At 32.7% G+C, this 21,124-nt stretch overlaps 1 protein-coding gene across 14 annotated transcripts in view; it reads left to right on the forward strand.

The window, feature by feature from the left end:
• The window catches only part of LOC126926891 (uncharacterized), a 158,627-nt gene that overhangs the window by 128,809 nt on the left and 8,694 nt on the right, over nucleotides 1-21,124 (forward strand). For 13 of the 14 annotated variants that reach the window (XM_050743247.1, XM_050743239.1, XM_050743254.1 and 10 more), the window contains 10 exons: nucleotides 3,643-3,745; nucleotides 5,552-5,724; nucleotides 10,487-10,919; nucleotides 13,036-13,432; nucleotides 14,521-14,755; nucleotides 15,149-15,320; nucleotides 15,436-15,675; nucleotides 15,910-16,065; nucleotides 17,911-18,068; nucleotides 18,734-18,843. In XM_050743247.1, coding sequence (XP_050599204.1) covers nucleotides 3,643-3,745; nucleotides 5,552-5,724; nucleotides 10,487-10,919; nucleotides 13,036-13,432; nucleotides 14,521-14,755; nucleotides 15,149-15,320; nucleotides 15,436-15,675; nucleotides 15,910-16,065; nucleotides 17,911-18,068; nucleotides 18,734-18,843 — 2,177 coding nt within the window. The remainder of the gene's footprint in view (nucleotides 1-3,642; nucleotides 3,746-5,551; nucleotides 5,725-10,486; nucleotides 10,920-13,035; nucleotides 13,433-14,520; nucleotides 14,756-15,148; nucleotides 15,321-15,435; nucleotides 15,676-15,909; nucleotides 16,066-17,910; nucleotides 18,069-18,733; nucleotides 18,844-21,124) is intronic. The other variant, XM_050743228.1, reaches the window with a different exon arrangement.

Genomic DNA, 21,124 nt, shown 5'->3' on the forward strand with positions numbered 1-21,124 from the left:
GGATTATTGGGAAATTGATCGTGATATCACGTTGAACAGATACCGTAATTTGCATGATTTGTGTATGTTTTTTTATGACGTGTATGCTGATACTTCGTGCGATATAATTGTTTTTATGGACGTACGAGCAGTACGATGCATTTTAATGAAATTTTTCATTTCATTCGACGTTTGTTACATTACATGTAAGTACCATTTGTGAGTATTTTTATACGTTGTTATGTAAGTATTTCCAATTAAAATGATAGATCTGTTCCATTTAATCTATCCTTCTGCGTCCAATTAAAGATGATCATATCATATTTTATAAAACGTATCTTTTTGTTTCAACGATAAGAAGGAAATGCTCCTATTATATCATTATAATCTGTTAAAATTGAGTTTCTGCTTGTTATGCCACGTTTTATAATAATTTTTCTGCGTTTTATTCATACCTTTAAATTGTTAACAGTTGACAATTAATAATGATATTAATTAATAACGCGATAAACTGATTTTGCTTTCAGTTTACCTATAGATCTATACAATCTATACAAGTATTTTCCAAAAAAATGCTGTATATTCTAATTGCAGGATTTCATATGTCTTGTATTACAAATGTTTATAATATTCGTATTTCTAATTACTTTCTATCTGCTCGTTTATTACGCTATAGCTCGTGAAAACTTCTCGTATCTGCCCAACTACTCACATTTCTGAGAAAGCTGAAAACGAGCTTCCTTAATTCATCCAAGCTTCTTATCTCTTACGTTACTCGAAATTACGGCATAATGTAATAAAAATGTAAAACTTTGCCTCATTAGAAATCCATCATCCTTATCGCGTCGTCCACGTATCCAAAGACTGTGATCTAAAAGGAAAAGAATCTGTTTCGCACGAATTCAAAACTCTCGAAACTTGCCTTTCGTTTAAATTTCTTACATTTGGAGCAATTATTCGAATTTGCAGGAGTGAGGAAATAAAATAGTATTAAACCGATTCCAATTAATCCACTTCTCGCGTCTAATCCATCCCACTAAGTATCTCGCGTTTCCGTTACTCAGCGGCGAAAAGCTCTTTCAAAAGCTTAGCGAATCCCTTTGTCGTCTAAATCACATCCACCTACTTATCAGTCGCGCAGCATTCGAAATTACCAAAGTGGCATAATAAAAATGTAAATTTCCGGTCATTGGCCTGTCAAAGATTCGCACTGAGAAGTATGAAACGTCTGAATTTACTCGCGTGATAACCTGCACGCGTGCGTGCGTGCAATTAGACTTCAGAGAGTCGGTCACGAAAAACGCGTCTCGACGCCGGCGCCGCGGCGCCTTCCTTCCTTCTACCCGGCGATATCAACATTCCACGCTCGGCACGCGCTGGAATTCTTTATGGTCCCCACGGCAGCGGCACGAAAGAAAGAGAGGCCACACCCTTGGCGAGTGGTCGTTAAGTATAAAACACGAGGAAAAAGAGAAGAAAGAAGGCGATTTAGGGCACGAAAAAAAAAGAACTTCCAAGATATCTTGCGACTACTAAGTTTTGCGCCAAAGCTTCAGATTTATGTAATTTTTGTTTCGTTAAAGTAATTTCAACTTTTGTGATAACTAGACTGAGGATGTTTATGCGCTTTTGGGACATTTAACATTTCAATAATCCACAGAATGCGTAATATTTGATATAAATATTTGAGATGGACAAAGTAGGATACTTTTTCTAACGTTTGGTACGTGAGAGAAAAGTTTTTATGTAGGTTCCGTTTCATAAAATATGTTGGGAAACATTGAAAATATCGTATAAACATCCACGGTACAGCGATTAGATTAATTCTAGTCGATTGTATGTTATACAATATCGAGTAAATTAGAGTTATGAATTCGATATAATTACAATTATAATATGTTGTTTTTTTATAAGCGTATATAGACTGATGAGAGACAAATAAACTGAACAATCACAATTTGTAAAAAATATAATCTTTAAAAATCATATTTAAAGATATGTAAGTAGGATCAAGTATCAGTGTGTACAGTAGATTTAGAGTGTGAAATACTAAATAATTGCCGTTTTTCTTTGTAATATAATATTATTTTATCATGTACAATATTTTGAATAAAACACGTGAATTATTTCTGCCTTTGAAAATTCTATCTGAAATAATTGATTATTCAGCTTTCACCATGACTTTATCGAAAAATAATTCATGATAAATTTAATAAAACAAAAAAAGCAAATGAATATGACTGAACAAAACAATATCTAACAGTAATGTTTGTTAAAAAGAGTGCAAGAAAGTAGAAAAGAATTGTATGTAGATAGAATATACATATGTAAAATCGGTAAAGTCGTGGGATGAAATATTGGGCTATACTACTTACTAGTGTTGGCGTTTACTGCTATCACTACAATGGAGATAAAAACTATAATACTTATGTAGAATATCCCAGTTTCTTTCCATGAAAGGATGTGAACGTCTCACGAGTAAAATTAAGAAATTGTACAAAAATATTACATAAAACGTGAACATATTATATAAACACTGCACAAACATAAATTCCCAAACGTCTTCTTAAAAAGTTAGGACAAAAATCCTATATCAATACCATTTATATTACATTCATCTTTCATAGCACTAATACTGCTTATGTTATTCTTTTATATTTAAATGCTACGTAATTTAATTTTCAAAATTTCGATCGAACATTTGAAATGTCTAAAGAGTATTGATTTCTCAAGTTATTTCATTTTTAATAAATGATCGGTAATACTTTGAGAATATTATTTTATGGAAATAGCATTACACTTTACTGTATATAAAATATTATACTTTATAGAAACATTTTCGAAATCAAACTATTATTGTTTTTGTACCATAATAACAATAAAAAGAAAAACGAAACAGTAAATTTCCTTCCTCATAAATGAACTATAGGACAATTTTGTTGAGAAAATTTGAATAAATTATGGACATAATTAATGTCTAGCGAATCTAACAAATTTCAGAAAGTCGTGAGCGAAATTTAATTACTTTAGCAGCTCTAAAATGTTGTAAACGGTGGTGGTTCTATTGGTTTTGGACTAATCATTGGAAATTCGTTTCGAGGAAGGTTTTATTAATTTTATAAACTTTTTTCTTTCAGTGGAATAATTTCTTAGGAAGTTACGTTATCGACGAAGGAAGTTTTAGATGAAAAGACTTAAATCAAAATGATTGGAGATATTTGGTGAATTTTAAACAGCAGGTCGCTCTACTTAATTTCTTTTCGTCTCAATTCACGTTATTAACTTTCTCTCTTCCTGAATCTCCCGCGAGAAACTTCTTCCTCTAGTCTTAGTATTTATAAGAAAATTTACTTGCAAGTCCTATCTTCTCCTGGTGCTTTTGTCTAGGTATACTAAATTGTTTAATTTTTCCATTTAATCAGAATAATTTTATTCCATTTAATCAGTTCACATAATTGTGACTAATAAAATTGCATCAACTTTAAACAATCGATCTCTTTGTTGTCTCATTGTTTTCGACATGCTAAAACTAAATTGATCTAATAAATATAAATTTTTCTATCATATCTATTAAATCAATTTAATATCATGATAAATAAAAGATCATACGTATTAAATACAATGGAGGTTAAATCAACCAAATATTGTTTTTATTGTTTCAAGAACCGTCGCCGCTGTACGACAACAATCACTACCATGAGGAATGCCTAAAATGTAATAGCTGTGGCCTGAATCTCACGGGACCCAACCAGAAACGGGCTAGGCGGTGAGTAGAAACTGTTAATACACGAAGAAAATTATAAAAATGTAGACGAACATATAATTAACAATTCCATCTTGCTTATCACGTCAATGCAGAAACTAAGCTGTGAATTTATTATCCATCTCTTCCTTTTTTACATTGTTATTCCTTTTAATGTCTCTACACAATTGCAAAATTGTCGAATAAAATTATGAGAGTTGTTTGATAATTTAAAAATTTTAAATTAAAATCGTATCGCAACAATTGCCTGAGAATCGTAAAATCGTAAAAATCGTCGTTGTACGTAGTATACCGTTGTATAGATCGCGATTGTTATTTGAAATTTATATGGAAAGGTAGCTTTTATTTTGCAGGTGTTTCGTATATCAATTTTTCTAATAAAAAACACTTGGATTCAGGTTGTCTATTTTCTAGCGGTTGGTCTAGGTTTAAAAGACCTCAGGATCGCTTCACTGCGGATTTTTCATCGTAAAACGCATTTCCACATGACGTGGAAAAACGTCATATCGTTGGAAATACGATTCGGTCGATCGGAATTGGAACGATCGTGATTCTCGAAATGCATCGCCGTATTTGTGGTGAACTGGATCGGGGAATCGATCCATAGAACGAAAATCGTATCGTATACGTTTTTATTGCATATAGGATAGAATAATTGAAGATATTCTACCACCTGAAAGAAATAAGAAATAAACATATGTATGTAGTAATAATATAAAGAAATAAATCTATATGATAATAGATTTTTATCATATCCTTTTATCGCTTAATTGTAATAAATATAATGTACGTATTAGTATTAAAATATTCGGAATGGTTTAATACGATAACAGAGAACGTGAATGTTGTGAATATTATATCGTTGAACGTGAAGTAGTATCAAAGTATATAGCTGCAGAAGCTATTAAATTTATAGAATGAAAAGATGTATAGTCTTCGTTTTACCACACGCCCCGAGGGAAGAACAGTTATTTTTATTACACATCGACCTATAAATATATACAATTTAGTTGAGATACTGAAACAAATATTTTACCAGCCGATATATCGTCAATACACGCAACATGTAGTAATAAAAAATGTAGTATAAGATTGAGACGAAAAATAACAAGTATTAACAATAACTTTTTCATACTTTTGATACGTCATGAGAAATTTTCTAATTGTACAATAACAGGATTAAGTTTCACTAGTTTTCCATTATTTAATCAGCGTAGGAATAAAAAGTTATGACTCCATATAGAGACAAAAATATCAAATAATATGAGAACGAAATAGCAAGCGACAGTTTTCTACATTTGATATGAGAATTCGAAATTTTACAGCTGATGTACCAAACATTTCTTCGAAACGTTCGACCCGGCAATCAATAGAAAATTTTAAAGCTTCAAAAATGTAGGAACCGTATACATAAACAGGATAAAATATTTCTGTCGAGGTTTCGACTTTTAAATCATATTTATACAAATTCGCTGATTGTTAGCCAGCGTAAATACCCGTAGTTTATACATAAATCATAAAAACCCAAAGATACTTAGCTAAATTGCAAAAGAAAACAGAATTTGTCCATTTGAAAATCATTGAGTAACGAACAACTTTCAATCACTAAACAAGATTTTGTTAAAAGTCTGCTTGGACAAATATTATATGCATAAACAGATAAAGCGAAAGATGATATTGGAAATGAGGAAAAGATGTTCCATCAGCTCGTTATGCAGCATGTTCGACGTTCATTAATCAAAAATTGTGTTCTGTGTGATGCTCTTACCCAAACGACGCGAAGGATCATCAATTTCTTCTGTTCCGTAGGTTCAAGAACCAAATACTTTGCGATCTTCACTTCGCTGACGTGGCGCTGATGGAGTGCTCGGACTTCATGCAGCAGTTGCGCAGCTTCAAACCACAAAGTTTAGGCTGCGCAGTTGCCCGAAGAAAATCATCGACAACCTTAATCTTCCCCTTACCACCGCAAGCTTGCTCAGGTATGGTTAATTAATTTATGAATCTTCTACGTATAATATTCCACGGTGTAAGGTGTTAAGCAAAAAATAAGGTGTTAAACATCTCGTTTTAATTCGAGACGGTCGATTTCGATACCTAACAGCGAACGAAGTCACCAGCTTGTATGCAAAAGCGCATAATCCAAGACAAGGGAAACCACCTGTAGCATCGACTCATACATATGCACGCTGGTACAAGTTGGCGATCCCTTTCCTTCCTCTCGACTTATTTTCGTCGACTTTCTTATGATGTTAACTAGAAAAGACGAATTAACTCGTCAGCTTTGGCGAGTACCATATTTTGGACTGTAAATATTTATTGCTATAAGCCTTTTTAATTAAAGACTTGTCACAAATCGCGTTTCCTCGATTGAACTGATTTTTAAATTTAATAAAATTTTAATAACATTGCAAGAGATAGATGAAAGATAATAAATTTTCATGAATCGACTGTAATGTAACAAGAATTGAAGAAAGAGCAGGAATTATCGTTAGATAACAGTGCAGGTACAGTATCTTGTTATTTTATAGAACTTTGGTTGAGAAAACGTTTGGATTCGATTTATAAAAAGTTTACTTTAGACTGTAGTGTTAAAAAATATGTTAAAAATTGAAGTTTGTTACGATGGATAGATCATGGAATCGTCGAGAAAGATATTTCATAAACTTAATATATTTCGTAGCTTTTTTAATGAAGAGAGGTTGATTTCGAAAAGAAAAATTTTCTATCAAAGAGATTAATTTATGAAAGGCACAAAAATCATATTAAAACCTTATCACAGTAGTAAACATATTTCCATTTAATAGTACTGGAATATATCTCGACATATTTGAAGGAACGTGAGACGAATACACATGTTTTGCATCCTCGAATCATTTAAGCAAATAAACATGTTTTGCAATATTGAGCCTCTTAATTCAACGAACGTGTTTCACATATTCAAGTTATTTGTTATTTCAAGGGACATGTTTGTCGTCGTGAGTGAAACAATCGCGCTATTTACTAATTCACAAAAGTTGAAATATTGTTCAACATTAGTTCGGTAGAAAATATTTGAAAATGGTAAATATAATTCCACTTGAGGTTGCTTAAAAAGTTATTGTTCACGTATCATTTAATTATACACGATCTGAAAATTTTCAAATTTAATTTCAAACCTGCTAGCATTTACTAAAATATGTAACGTGTAATACCAAGGTTCATTTCAAATAAAATTTATCGCAATCTAAATATACAATCAATACATTTCACATGGTACCAGTATATATTATTATATTTGTCATTAGATTTGCACAATAATTGATAAGAAATTTAAAAAAGAAATTTTTACTCAATTCCTGAAAATGTTCAATTTTTCAGCTATTTCAATCAACGTTTACAAGGAACGAGAATGGAATTTCGTTTAAAAAAATTTGCAATTTCAATATTTTTCATGCATAAAAATACCCATTGTAACATGACAATCGTGTGTAATTTGCATCTTTCAACGGTTGAATAATAATGTTTGGTATATTTTATAACATGTAGTCCAATGTAATTAAGTGTACAACAAAATGCAACGAAAATGGTGAATCTGTTTCATCAACGATTGTCTTTCACTTTTGGCAAGCTTAATAAAAGGGACACTACTATAATTTGACAAAATTATGAATAATTACACAGCACAGTAAAATTTTACAAATTTATTCTCGTATATATAACTTAATCGTTATTTAATTTGTTACACTGAAACAAAATGACAACCGCAGCACCGTTCATGCACAAAATTAATAAAGTTCACGTAAATCCATGCAGATGCTACGTTAAAAATATTCCCTTGCAGTAACAAACATTCATTTTGCACGAATCACTCGACGAATCGTATCGAATGCAAAAGGTCAAATAAATGTTTATACGGGATTTCTATTAACAACAACATAACGACAGTTCTACTATTATAGAATTTACTAAAAAGCCAACAAAATCGATGTAACATCAATGATGTAATTAAAACATGTATGAGATAGTATAGGTAAATTTGTCTAGCTTTATTAAAAATAATATTCACACGAGGTATAAAAGCATTGGAGTTTTCGCTTCGTCTCATTTTCAACATTGCTATTTTCGGTAGATGTAGATTTTAAAGGGCACCCAAGTAAAATGAAAATATTACGAGTAATTTAACACGAGATATAAAAAGATTTGGAGTTTCGTTGCATCTGGCCTCAACGTTACTGTTTTCGATAAAAAAAAAAAAGATTCTGAAGAATACCAAAGTAAAATATAAGAAATATTATGAAATAAGATTCAGCCGAGACATATTTCTACAAAGAGTTTCCAATTTCTATTTCATCTTATTCGTAACATTACTATTTCTGATGCAAGTAGTAAAATTTTCAAACGTACTCGACTAAGGTATAAATATTCTATATCATTTCATAAGTATCAGGAGTGTTTCTATATCTCAATTTCACCCTGTCCTCTACAGTTGCTAAAACACCTACAAATACGATAAACATGTAAGCTACACACCATAAACGCGGAGATTATAAGATTAAAAAGAAGAACGCAGCAAATACAAAGTTACAAACAAGAGAAAATTTTCAAGCCATATTTGCCGCCAGAAAAAGCTTCCTCGCATACAAACAGCGTCGATCCATCAAAAATTTCATTCGACATCGTGATAACATCACGTTCATTCTTCAAAAAAAACCAGCGAAAGAAGCTCACCGAACCTTTCCGCCTAAACTCATCTTCGATCGAAAGAAACCGAGAGTTTTCGCAGGAATCAACCCTCGATCGTTATTTTATCACTTCGAAGGGGATCTCGCGATCCTGTACCCGTAAGAAACGAACGAAGAAGAAGCGGCAAAGGGAGCAGCATCAGAAGGAGTGAAAAACTGGAACGTGCTATCCCCCCGTCCCCTCTCAAGTATCGACGATCGAATTTACGAAGCACTGCAGACCATTAGTTCCTGCTGAGAGAAAGCTGAGATTAAAGGAGTGGTAAGACGACCAGAAGACGGGGATGCACCGGGGCCGGTTCACTTTAAGTTCGAATACCAAGCCTGTCTATAAACAGTTTGGTGTTCTACCTTACAGTGAGTCGACCGCGGTATCGTCGACGTTCTATAGGAAAAAATAAGAGAGAAAGATAAAGAGAGAGAGAGAGAGAGAGAGAGAGAGAGAGAGAATGGGAAGGAAAAGGGGCGAATCGACGAGCGAGAAGTTGGCTGTTGCGAAGGGGAGAACGCGTTATCGATGATACGTGTCTAAGTGGACGGATAGTCGGCGTTGCACGTGGAAGGAGAAATCCCTGAAACAGGTCAGCCCCAGTAGCGAAGGCTCGATATAGGTCGGATTCGACTGTAAGAAGGACGGATCGGATTGCTTCCTTTAATGATTTCCTGGCCTCCATTTTCCTACTCGCGTTTCCACGTGGTTTGGAAAAATGTTCTGAAAGAAGGGGAGATCGTTTAGATCGATGAAGCTGTTGCTTCGTGATGGATGGAAAAGTTTCTATAGGCTTAATACGAATCGACGTTTTATTTGTGTGATACTTTAATAAAGATTTATTTGCATACTATCATTGAGAGAGTATGGATATATCAGTCGAATATGCGGACACATCAAAGTGAAAAGGAATACTGTCTTCTAATTTTAGATTTTTCTTAGATTTTTCTACTAAATTGTCTACTTGTTTTGAGCAATCTACGAATAAGTATGAGGTGTTTAGAAGGGAGTTAGAGTGTTCAGGTTAGAAAAGTTAGCGATATTTGTAAGCTGTATATAAAATACTTGAAGCATATTTTTCAGTTATAAACAATTTACCTTTATGCTGGAAACGCTCTATTAACTACACTGTTAGAGTGAGAAACAGGAAGCATGAATGAAATAGAGGCGAAGTTTCGTGAAATTAAATTGTAACTGTAAAAATAAGCCACAAACGACATTTCTTATTCTATAAATTACCAGGGAATTATTATTTATTTCTTTACGTGCAACTCAAAAAATATTTGCAACTGAGACTCGAAACGTCCACTTCAAACTATCGAATGTTTGAACCTTATTTGATGTCAATGCTAAAAACTCGATTAAGGTTGAGCTTTAAAGCTTCGAGTATTTAAATTTTATACATCACTATAGATAGATAGTATAGATCACTGTAAGTAGATCGACTGTAAAAAGAGATTCACTGAAATTTCTGCCGCGTTTCGAGTGTTGTCTCAAAAAAGGAGGGCAACAGACTGAACTGATAATAATATTGGGAAATGAAATTTGCGGAGAAAATGGATTTCGAAGCGTGTGAAGTATCGTACTTGCGTGTTGCTGGAATGGTTTTCGGTTTACTTGAGATCTTGAGGAAAGTTACGCTGACAACGTTGAGATTGATTGAAATTTTTGTTATCAAGGAGAAATTTACTTTGGATTAATTTTGTACAACGCGATACTTTAATCTAAGAAATTATTGTAAAAATTGTTATGGATATTATTATATCATTCTAGATATTATCAATATTTGTCATTCCTAAAATTAACATTACAATTTACCAGGATCCATATAATGTTATTCATAAAATTAATATATACGTTTCTAAAAATTATTATCCCCCATAGTATTTAATTTACTCATCGTGCAATAAAAAGGCAATTAAGTTAATCCCAATTTAATCCTAAAACTCCCCAAACGGGTTCAACCACTTTACACTCCCTTCGGCTCAAACTAAATCAAATCATTAAGTAGAATATTAAATATTTCCATAGATGAGTTCTGCAACGAGTTCCCTCATAATCTGGTACCTACACCTGGTTACTGGATCGAGTGCTCTAGACAGCAAATCACTTCTGACACGATTTGGGACGAGAGCGAGAGCGGAGAAGCGACTGATACTGAATTGGTTGAGGTTCAACAAGAGTCGGATACCGACGAAGTGCCCAGGAAGAAGACCACGATCGAGGAACAATGGGAAAAGAATCAAGGATTCGAGCTGACCTCTGTCGAACAAGAGACCTATGAAAAATATTTCTACGGGACTGAGCATTGGAATTATTTTGCCAACGACGAGGATCTTGGCCCGGTGATACTGAGTATCAAGCAGGAAACATTGAATAGCCGAGATCAATTCAGAATTCTCGTCAGAGCCATCAGTTACACTGTACACGGGCTAATTCCTGCGAGCTGTGTATTTGCTGACAGGTATTTGGCGATATTTTGTATTTTTTGGAAGCATTTGCGAATACCTTGCGTAGTTCTAGATTTTAAATTTTCACGATATTTAGATGACGTATCTGTGGTTTTTCGGGTTTCGAAATTGCTGTTTTTAATAGTGATTCGAAACACTGGTTTCAGGTTTATCCTGAAGAAATGAGCTAGAAGGTCCGCGATAAGTTGGAACAAAGCGCAATGTGTTATTACAAATACGATAAAAATTGCAAATATTTCATATTTTGTAATTGTTAACAGATACAGTGTTGGATAAAAGAGAGTTTAAAAAGTAAATTATATGGAGAAACGGTAATCACAGTAATATAATGACATAGATTATAAATTATTAAAATTTGAAAAAAAGATAAGTTAAACATCATTGTTAAAATAGAATACGTAAGTGGTTTAATTTATCGTGGACTAGTGTATCCGAATAGATCATTGATGTAAGCAAGATTATAAGGATCTAGGAGTCTTTTTAAACAATATCTTGAAAAGTAAATGGATAGGACAATCTGAAACATCATAAATATCGATTAAATATTTCATAAAAAACTGTAAATGTAAATGTAGAATTAATTGGAACCTCTTGAAAATCCCAACTGCAAAGGGAATATTAAATGAAGTAGAAATGAAACAGTTTGGAAAGTTCTATAACTGGAATTAGACATTAAACAAGTAGTACAAGTCAAACATTTTGCTTACAAGCGTGATATAGATGTATCCAATGGCACAGTTTAGAGACTAAACAGTGTAAGTAAGCAATAGTAATATCCTAACTCTCACAGGAGCTTTTAATACCGCCTAATTAGGTTAAACTGCATGGTAGAATCGAGGTGAAATTAATTCTACTCTTCGAGTTACGTAGAAATAACAAACTAGTAGAATACATAAGCTTCGACTTGGACAAATCTTTCTTTTATCAAAATTTATCGTAACTACGCTATTCGATTGATCAGAAACATAATCCCATTCTTTCACTAAAATTATAAACAATTGAATAATATTAACAAATTTTAATTGACTTCGCTTCTTCCATTTTTTTCTATTTTCTCTTATCTGACCACTTCATATCTGACGTGATTATAATAATATAAAAAAATAATTATAAAGTTATAAAAAATATTTTTGTCACGATGAAGTGTTTTTGAAAAGATTTCAGATTTTTTTTAATATTTTCAGAAGCATATTTATAAAATATATGCGTACAGGGTAAGACCGAAAGTATTATATATGTGGGTGAAAGGTGATTCCTGAAAATATATTGAAAGTGTAAAATAAAATTTGATCATGCAAGGTTTAATTTTCATGAAAATAGATTTTTAGATAGCCGGATAAAATAAAGTACGCTTGATAAAATTCTCCTTTATGCTTCTTCAGTTTAATAACTCATAAAAGTCGCGTAGGTGTTATATATAGAAACAATAAGCATTATAACGTCCTTCGACAAATCGCACAAATATAAATAATATCACAAATATAAATTTTTAATCAGTCTTTCAAGATCGATTTTCTCGCAAAATCAGACTCGAGCAAAAAAAATGTTATTCTACGCTCTTAATTCAATTTCACATACATGAATTAGATATAACACTATACTCTTGAAGATATTTAAAATATATTACACTTGACCTGGCGCGAAAACCGCGAAATGTTGTTTGTAGTGCAAATAGCACTTAGCTCTATCTCTACGAAGAGTACATGTACACTTTTAAAAATCATTTGCTAAAAGCGATATACATTCTGTGTAAACCAAAATCCTTTTTATTTATCATGTAAAATAGAGAAATAAATTTCTTTTCCCTTAAAATATTATGGAAAAGTAAAACAGCTTTCAAACTTTAATTTCGAATAGTAATTGCAAGTAAAACGGACTAAAAGTAATCGCACTAAATTAAATTTGGTATAAGAAGAACATTCGCTGTATTTATTGTGCTTGCCACCGTTTAGAATCTCTAAATTTTAGTAAAACAACTTGCCGTCTATATTCTAAAAACTGCTTTCGGCCTTTAACTTCACGTAGCGAAAGAGTCAAATGTCGTTAGAAATCAATGAAATACCGTTCTTCTCGTAAAATGAACACCCACGAGTTTCTCATTTCTCACAGGTACAATCGCGAGGAAGTGGTCCGCAGCTTAGGCAAAGAGGTGAACGTGAATCCGCCATTAACGTTAGGTCAATTACCTGACACTCAGGATGAACTGCTGAAGCTGGATCAGGTGTTCATAAAATCGGAGTTGAAAGTCGGTGTGCTGTACGTTCAAGAGGACCAACGTACCGAGGAGGAGATATTGGACAACCACGAGAATTCGCCGCTTTTCGACGAATTCCTACAAATTCTCGGTGATAAAATTCGTCTGAAGGGTTTTGATAAGTATAAGGGCGGCTTGGATACGATTCACGATCTGACTGGATTGTATTCTGTGTATACGAATTGGCGAGGCATCGAGATCATGTACCACGTGTCCACGTTCCTACCGAATGAGAAACACGACGTGCAAAGGGTAAAATAAATTTTTTGGTACTGTTGACACGTTTACCACCGACAGCGTTTTAATTGTTCTTTTCTTATCTTGCCTAAATTAAATAGCTAAATTGAAGTCTAATAAATTAATCGGAATGTCTTGGCTTTAAATTTTATTATACATTATTTTACTATTTGTTAGTTATTATTGGACTGCTTAGTTATTATTATTCGGAAGATTTGAAAATGTAAAATCGCATAAAATGTAATAGTATGAGAAAACATATAAACTGTACAAAATATAGTGACTTTTATAGTATCTGGTAAGTAAAACAATTTTCAATTCTTTCAACTTTTGGACAATTATTTAATCGCGTAAGATTGTAAGAAAACTACAAGAATATTCTGATGATAGAGTTCGCAAATATTACTGTGGCGTAATAACTAATTTTCCATATAGATGGAGGACAATCATAAGTAACAATAGATATTAGGTACATTGAAGACTAATTAAACCCGGCTTTGTAACACATATCGCGTTACACGCATAGCAAGGATTATAATTCCAATTCGATAAAGGCAGATAGCATTCAGAATTTTGGTTGAATGAAATTCTCGGTTCCAAGTCCTCAAATTGAGAATTATTAATCGTTTAATTATTGACCTATTTATTTATTTATTATTAATTAATTAATTGATTAATTTATTATTTATTTATTATTGACTTATTGATGTAATTATTAATTTAGAATTATGTATAACATGTGATTCATGATGTATATGATACGACTTACGTATATAACATTACGTATATATCAATATTATATTATTTGACATGATATTAAACTATGTGCAGTTAATACTTATTACTATGAATGGCAATCGTAAACAACGGAAATATTTAAAATTCAACTTCAAAAGTAAATAGGAATTTTTAATTTTTCAGAAATAAAATAACATATTATTGTTAGAAAAAAGAGTTAATTCAAAGTTAATTAAAAAGAGTTAGTTCAAAAAGTTAATTGAAAACAATGCTGTTTTCATGAACTTTGATTGTATGAATAGTGATAATTACAGGCTAATAGCTACTTATATTATAATTATATTAAAAAAGATTGTATTGTTTAGGTACAAAAAAAACGACACATCGGTAACGACATAGTATGTGTCGTATTCTTGGAAGCAGACAAGACTCCGTTTAATCCAGCCTGTATGAAGTCCCATTTCCTCTACACGTTCATTCTAGTTCGAGTTAGTCCACGAATAAAAAGGAAAGTCACCAGATATGAAGTATCAGTCGCCACTAGGGACGAGGTTGGAGCGTACAAACCCTATCTTTGGGAACAAAATGTTTTTAAAAAGGGTAATAATACATAATATATGAATCTTTAAATATTCTAATTGGACACACTATAAGTTTAAAATCAACATTTGTTTGTTATATAACTTGTAATTAGAGTCTAACAAATGAAATACTTTTTATTATTCAACTGGACAATTGATTAAAATTTTATAAATAATTTGAAAATATATTCAAAATTTATTAGATAACATTTGCATTGTTGTGAAAAATGCAAGAATTATTTTAAAAGGGAAGAAGAGAATCGGAAAAAGATTAGAAAAAGAATAGTTTCATTTCAAAATGAACCATCTAAAACGCAAGGTAGTAACTTGGAGATAAAACTAGCTCTTACTACATTGAAGAAAGTTATCGAGGAACTGTAAAAGCAAATTTAACGATCTCTCGATGCAACAGGTCCCATGTTCCGTGAGTGGTTATTGACGAAAATTGTGAACGGAGAGCGAGCAAGTTATTCTGCACCAAAATTCGCGAAGATGCAAGAAAGAACGAGAACTCAGATGTTGGAAGATATCGTGGCCAACTTGGCTAATCATGCAGAAACAGGGCAGATTCCGAAACCATACAGGTGAACGAACATGAACGGCAACTACCACAAAGAAATTAATTATATTCTAATTAAAATATTTTATCATATTTAAAAAGGATAAACGAATCAATGAGAACGAAATTTATTGCTTTAGACGCGGTTCGTGGAGACCAATTGGCCATATGAGACCATCTTCCCCACTTTTGGATTCTGTCAGAGATCAATTCGAAGATCACGATCAACTTGCCAAAGACTTCACTAAAGTATTTTTGAACAATGAAGAGAATACCACGTTAAATACGAACCTGTTTGATGTTTGTTTCCTGGTACATGGACCACAGAAGCAGAAAGTCCGATTCTTTGGCGTCAGAGCGATTTTGGCAGTTAGGAGCAGGTGATTGGTCAAAAAATTGATTTACGTTTTCGGGTAATTCAGAAAATGAAGAATAAAAAATATAATCATATTTCAATCTTGATAGAAGTGAACGTTAATTTTGTTAAAAATATCTTTAAAATAGTATTATAATAATTATTAATCTCGTTAAAAATACCAGCAACAAAAAATTGAGCTTTGAACAAATTGACATTGGCAAGGAATAAAAATTGCTAACTTATCTGATTTCTTTAGAGTATTCCAAGAGATGTTGTATGGTATTCAAGCGGGTTTCGGAAGTCCACAAGTGCCGGTTGCTGAATTACTTGCCAGACCGGTACCCACCTTGTTGAGCCCACAGAAGCCACGAAGTTCTAACTTTCTTCAAGTTCCTGATGTCGAAAGTCCAAGGTTCGTATCTTGTGAATTATTTCTGTTAACCAGGATTATGCATTTTTTATCTTCAAGAGTCCAGTTTATATTCAATACGTGAATCAAAAAATATAAATAAAATCTGTCATCTTGTTTGAATGATTTCATGATATAATCTACGCAATATATGATGTATTAACCCATTCTTCGCTAATGATAAAACGATTGTAATAGTTTCTTTTTGTGTGATTGTAATAGTAACTTTTTTCATTTTATTATTAATATTTATTATTTTGTTATTTTTACTATTAATACAATATTCCGTTTATACTCGTCTATATTGTATTTTGTGAATCAAAATAATAGTTTATTTTATTATTCATCAGTATTTTATTGGCAACTTCCTTTCCGTGTTAAAAATATTTAAAATATTATCTTCTCCCGTATCTCTTTAATTAGAATCCTTTTTGTAGCTGTAGTAATTAAAAATCTGAAATGAAGATTGCAGGAGAAGAACATGATAAGTAAGTATGATTCACATTTTTGTATCTTCCTTGAAGGAGCACATTTAAAATAAAGCAAATCTTGTGAATTTATCAACCATCTTTATATTAAGTTTCTTTCTGAATGAATCACAAAAATCTAAGAAAAAAGAAAATGGATTCATAAAATTTATTTCCTGGAATCTTCGAATATCAACTTGAAGATCTTGTCTTTTCAGTTAAAAAGCACTTATTACTTGCACGAGAACAAATGTGTGCCAATCTCAATGTAATCGTCCCTAGTTTCAAAAAATTTCATTTTCCAGTCCAATTAATTGCATAACTAGTCCGTAAAATGGGTTAATACAAATAAAGTGAAACGAGATGCATAAACGATATAACTGGATTTATTTAGCGATTTAAAAAGCCGGGAGATTAACGGTGAGAGATTGAACTTGCCTTTGGTGTCGTTGTCGAATGTATACTATATATACATATCTATATATTATATATTATATATCGTACATATTTAATCGTAATTATGTGTATTTTTTACGGCACTTCCATGTCTCCTATCCTCACACACACACATGAACATGTACACCTACAGAACATACACACAGCACCGCATGTTGATTATGAGTATTATTCACTTTCTTATTCGCTATATCTTTCTATTGTATTTGAATGATTAACTGTGTAGTACGTTTTACTATTCGAGACCAATCGATAAAAGAATAAAGAACAAGAAAGCAAAAGCACTGCAAGAGTAACTCGAAGTATCACACCAGTCACGCTAATTATTATCATATCTATCTTATTAGCTTCGGTCGAGATCGACGTATCGATTTTTCCCTTATTTTTTCCTTTATTTTGTATCTTCCTGTGTTCTTGCGGCTGCTCTGTATGTCTTCTATCGAATTCTCGGTTCCTTTTTTTTCCAATCTAAACACTGACTCTTTGTTTACGAATTTTATTCGATTTGGTAATTTGGCTATCGGCATGCAGTGAACTTGAGTCGACGTGTCTCGTGAACAATCTTTCTCCTCGAGTAACTGTAACAGCAAGCTCTGATTATCTCGCCTTTACTTCGGTATTTCTATATTCGCATTCACGTTTCCAATTTTTCCGATTTTGCGAACGAAGGAGACGAGCTTTCGTCGTTGTCTCGTACTGTTCGTTTTTTTCCTTATTGCTATTATTCGATGCATTCAGGAACTGTAAGGTCCACTTGAAAAATCCGTCATCACCGATTTCCTTTTTATCGATCTCAATCTTCCTTTCTACTTTCCCTGCTGTCCTCTGTCTTTGATCAAAGATTCTTCTTCGAGAAGAATTTCCTCTCCGTACCCTGAGGTGCCGCTCTGCGGTTTCTGTGAGATACTGGCTCTGACTTGTTTAGACCTAAAAGCGTGCCCTCGTCACCGATGATGAAGCGAGCGTTCTCGAGGCTCGGCACGATCACGGCAGGCTGGGGACGGAGCATTAAGAAACACGGAAGCGGAAACACGCTGCAAAGCGAGGATCGGAAACGTTGGGCTAGTTCGCAGGATTGCAGCAGTATGTATATTATTGACTCTGTTATACGACTAAATATTGTACTTCGTTTATGGTTTTATACGTTTGGAAAGACTAGCTGTAAGAAAGATACTGTTAACGGAAAACGTAATTAGCGAAGTTGTAAAAGTTATTGTCAAGTATTAAATTTTATGCATATTTCGAGAGACTAAACAACAATTTCAGACATGTAGACAAAGGAAGATACGGAAGTCGATTTAGCCTATTCAGGATAAAATGATGTCAACCAAGAATTATTTTGGTATATGCTTTTGTTGCATATTTAAAAAGTTTGTGTATAGGATAGCGCGTTTGAGAAATATTTATTATGATTGTAATATTTGAGTGTCTGTATAGATATTAAATATTATAAATACCTAATTTAAGTAAATTTTATATTAATTAATTATATTGGCTCACAAAAGACTTTCTTAATCTAAGATACAAGGTAATATTATACATGTTTCAATAAGACAGGCAGAGTCTTAACCGTTTAATTATGTCGTTACATTTCTTCCATCAACGGTATACACGGCGAAATTAATTGTTAATAGATACAGAAGTATTAGATATGTATATCGAATGCATAGAAATATTGGATTTGAATACGTGTATGTAAGAATTTTTGTTTCTGTGATTCGTTGTAAATTTTCAATCTAAAATTTTAGATAAAGAGGCGAAGGAAAAGGAGAAGGCAGCTCAACAGCTGGCGGTACCCAGACTCAGCGTATGTGCGGATGCGCAGAAAGTTGATAGAGCAAAATTGGCACAAACGGAGGTAAATTTAATTAATTCGCAGTAACATTCGTATTATTAATGATGTTCTTTTATATTTAAACACTGAAAAATACACTATTCACGGTTACAACACAGTATGCTTATTTTTATTCCTGGCAAATGTTAACTTATTATTTTTTCAATAACATTTCCTATTTTATCGTAAAGCTTCTGTATCTAATTTTATTGTTCCATTCTCCTCCTATTTCTTCAAGTTAATGATTTATTTACACATTATATTTGACACAGAATTTTGTCAACAAGTAAAGAAACCAACCACACTGTTACGTCGCGTGAAAAGGTCTGCGCGACGTACCTTAATGCCTGGTTTTCCCTAGCATACAATTAACAGTTTTTCCCGTCATAACTACCAGCTTACTCCGTAATTTTTAAGAACGTTCAATAAACCTACGGACTTATTTAAGTACCAGCTATAAACCGAAAATACTTGCAGGATTCAAGATTCCTGCAAGCTAATGAGAATCGGTTTATGGTGGGCCTTAGCTTTATTGAGGGTTCTCTAACCGCGGACCTTTTCACGCGACGTAACACACACGTTACACCAATGTCAATTGTTATCATTATATTCCAATCGTTCAATTTATTTTCAATTTATTTCTTCTTCCTCCGTATATTTTATTTATTCAATATTAATAACAAGATGCTCAACCTCTTACACTCTATATATCAGTATCAACATTCACCAATTAATATTTACAAGACTGTCTCTTAACACCTACCGCACATGCAACACACATACCACACAACACTCAAGAGAAACAAATAGAAAAGAAGTTACATACTTAACATGTACTTTAACGTTAAAAAATTAAAAACGAAAAGAAGAAAAAAGTTACAAGATTTTTAAACGAAGTTATTCTAAAGACAGAGAAATATACGCCCTATAACCCACAATTTGTTTTAATACGATATCTCAATCCGTTTATGAGATGCGAGGTTTCAAAGTATTGCGTGTAGAACGTGCAGAAAGCTGAATGGCGATTGAAATTCTTAGAAACATCGTGACCCACTTTTTTCCAAGAATTACGTATGTCACGAGTAGTAGTAATAGTAGTAGTAGTAGTAGTAGTAGTGGCGTAAAAAAAGCTGTGACTCAGCGTCCGTCACTGACCATTCGCACGTGCCACATGTGCGGTAGGTCAGCGAAGGCGTGTGAGTGAAAGAACCGAGTACGCGAATGAAATAGCAATAGCGAAATACTGAAAATTATGCTTTACTTTGAACGAGCATATCTTCGAAACGGGAAATCGTATCGAAATAAAACAAAAATCATTTTAAAGATTTTAAGCTTCTAATGGTGTTAATTATAACGGCCTATTTCTGGTCTGTAAAGATATATTATACAGGGTGGTTAGTAACTGGTGGTACAAGCGGAAAGGGGGTGATTCTACGCGAAAAAAGAAGTCGAAAATGTAGAATAAAAATTTTTCGTTTGAGGCTTTGTTTTCGAGAAAATCGACTTTGAATTTTCGCTCGGTACGCGTGCACTTTATCACGTCTCGTTATAACGGATCTCACTGTAGATCGTTGTCTCGATGGATATTATCGCAGTTTAAGTTTGTTTCTGCCGTAACGGAAAATTAGGAATACATAATGAAATAATATGAAGTAATCATAAAGTTTATTATTACAAATATTGCTGAAAATGTTGCCCATTCTGCCGAACACATACTTCTGCTCTTCTAATTAAATTTCTATGAACACTTTCTAACTTATTCGATTGTTTTAAAGTATTCGTACCGAGCGAACATTCAAAGTCGATTTTCTCGAAAACAAAGCCTCAAACGAAAAATTTTTATTCTATATTTTCGACTTCTTTTTTCGCGTAGAATCACCCCCTTTCCGCTTGTACCACCAGTTACCAACAACCCTGTGTAATGATATTTGGAAAGACCTCTTTTTGTATTAATTTGATATTAATGTTATCAGTATTCTTTGATATTACAAGTACATGTTTAATAATGATATGATAAGACTGTAATTCGTGCTTCTGGAGCAGAAATATTGTGAAAATTAAATGGAAGAAGAAATTGGAATTTTTTAGAAGATAAAGTCGTCAAACTTAATAAAGAAGAGTAGGTATAATAATAGAATGAGTTGATAGAGGAGGAGAAATTAGCTTAATAATGCAAAAAATATTAGAATCTATATTTTTATTCACTGTAAAGTAACAAGAGGTAGAAGTAAACAATACATTCCATATTTCTCAAGATATTTGTCTCTGGAGATTAGAATGGAACAGCTTGCACAGATAACTTTTT

Source organism: Bombus affinis, chromosome 2, assembly GCF_024516045.1.
Source record: "Bombus affinis isolate iyBomAffi1 chromosome 2, iyBomAffi1.2, whole genome shotgun sequence".
Lineage (NCBI taxonomy): Eukaryota > Metazoa > Arthropoda > Insecta > Hymenoptera > Apidae > Bombus > Bombus affinis.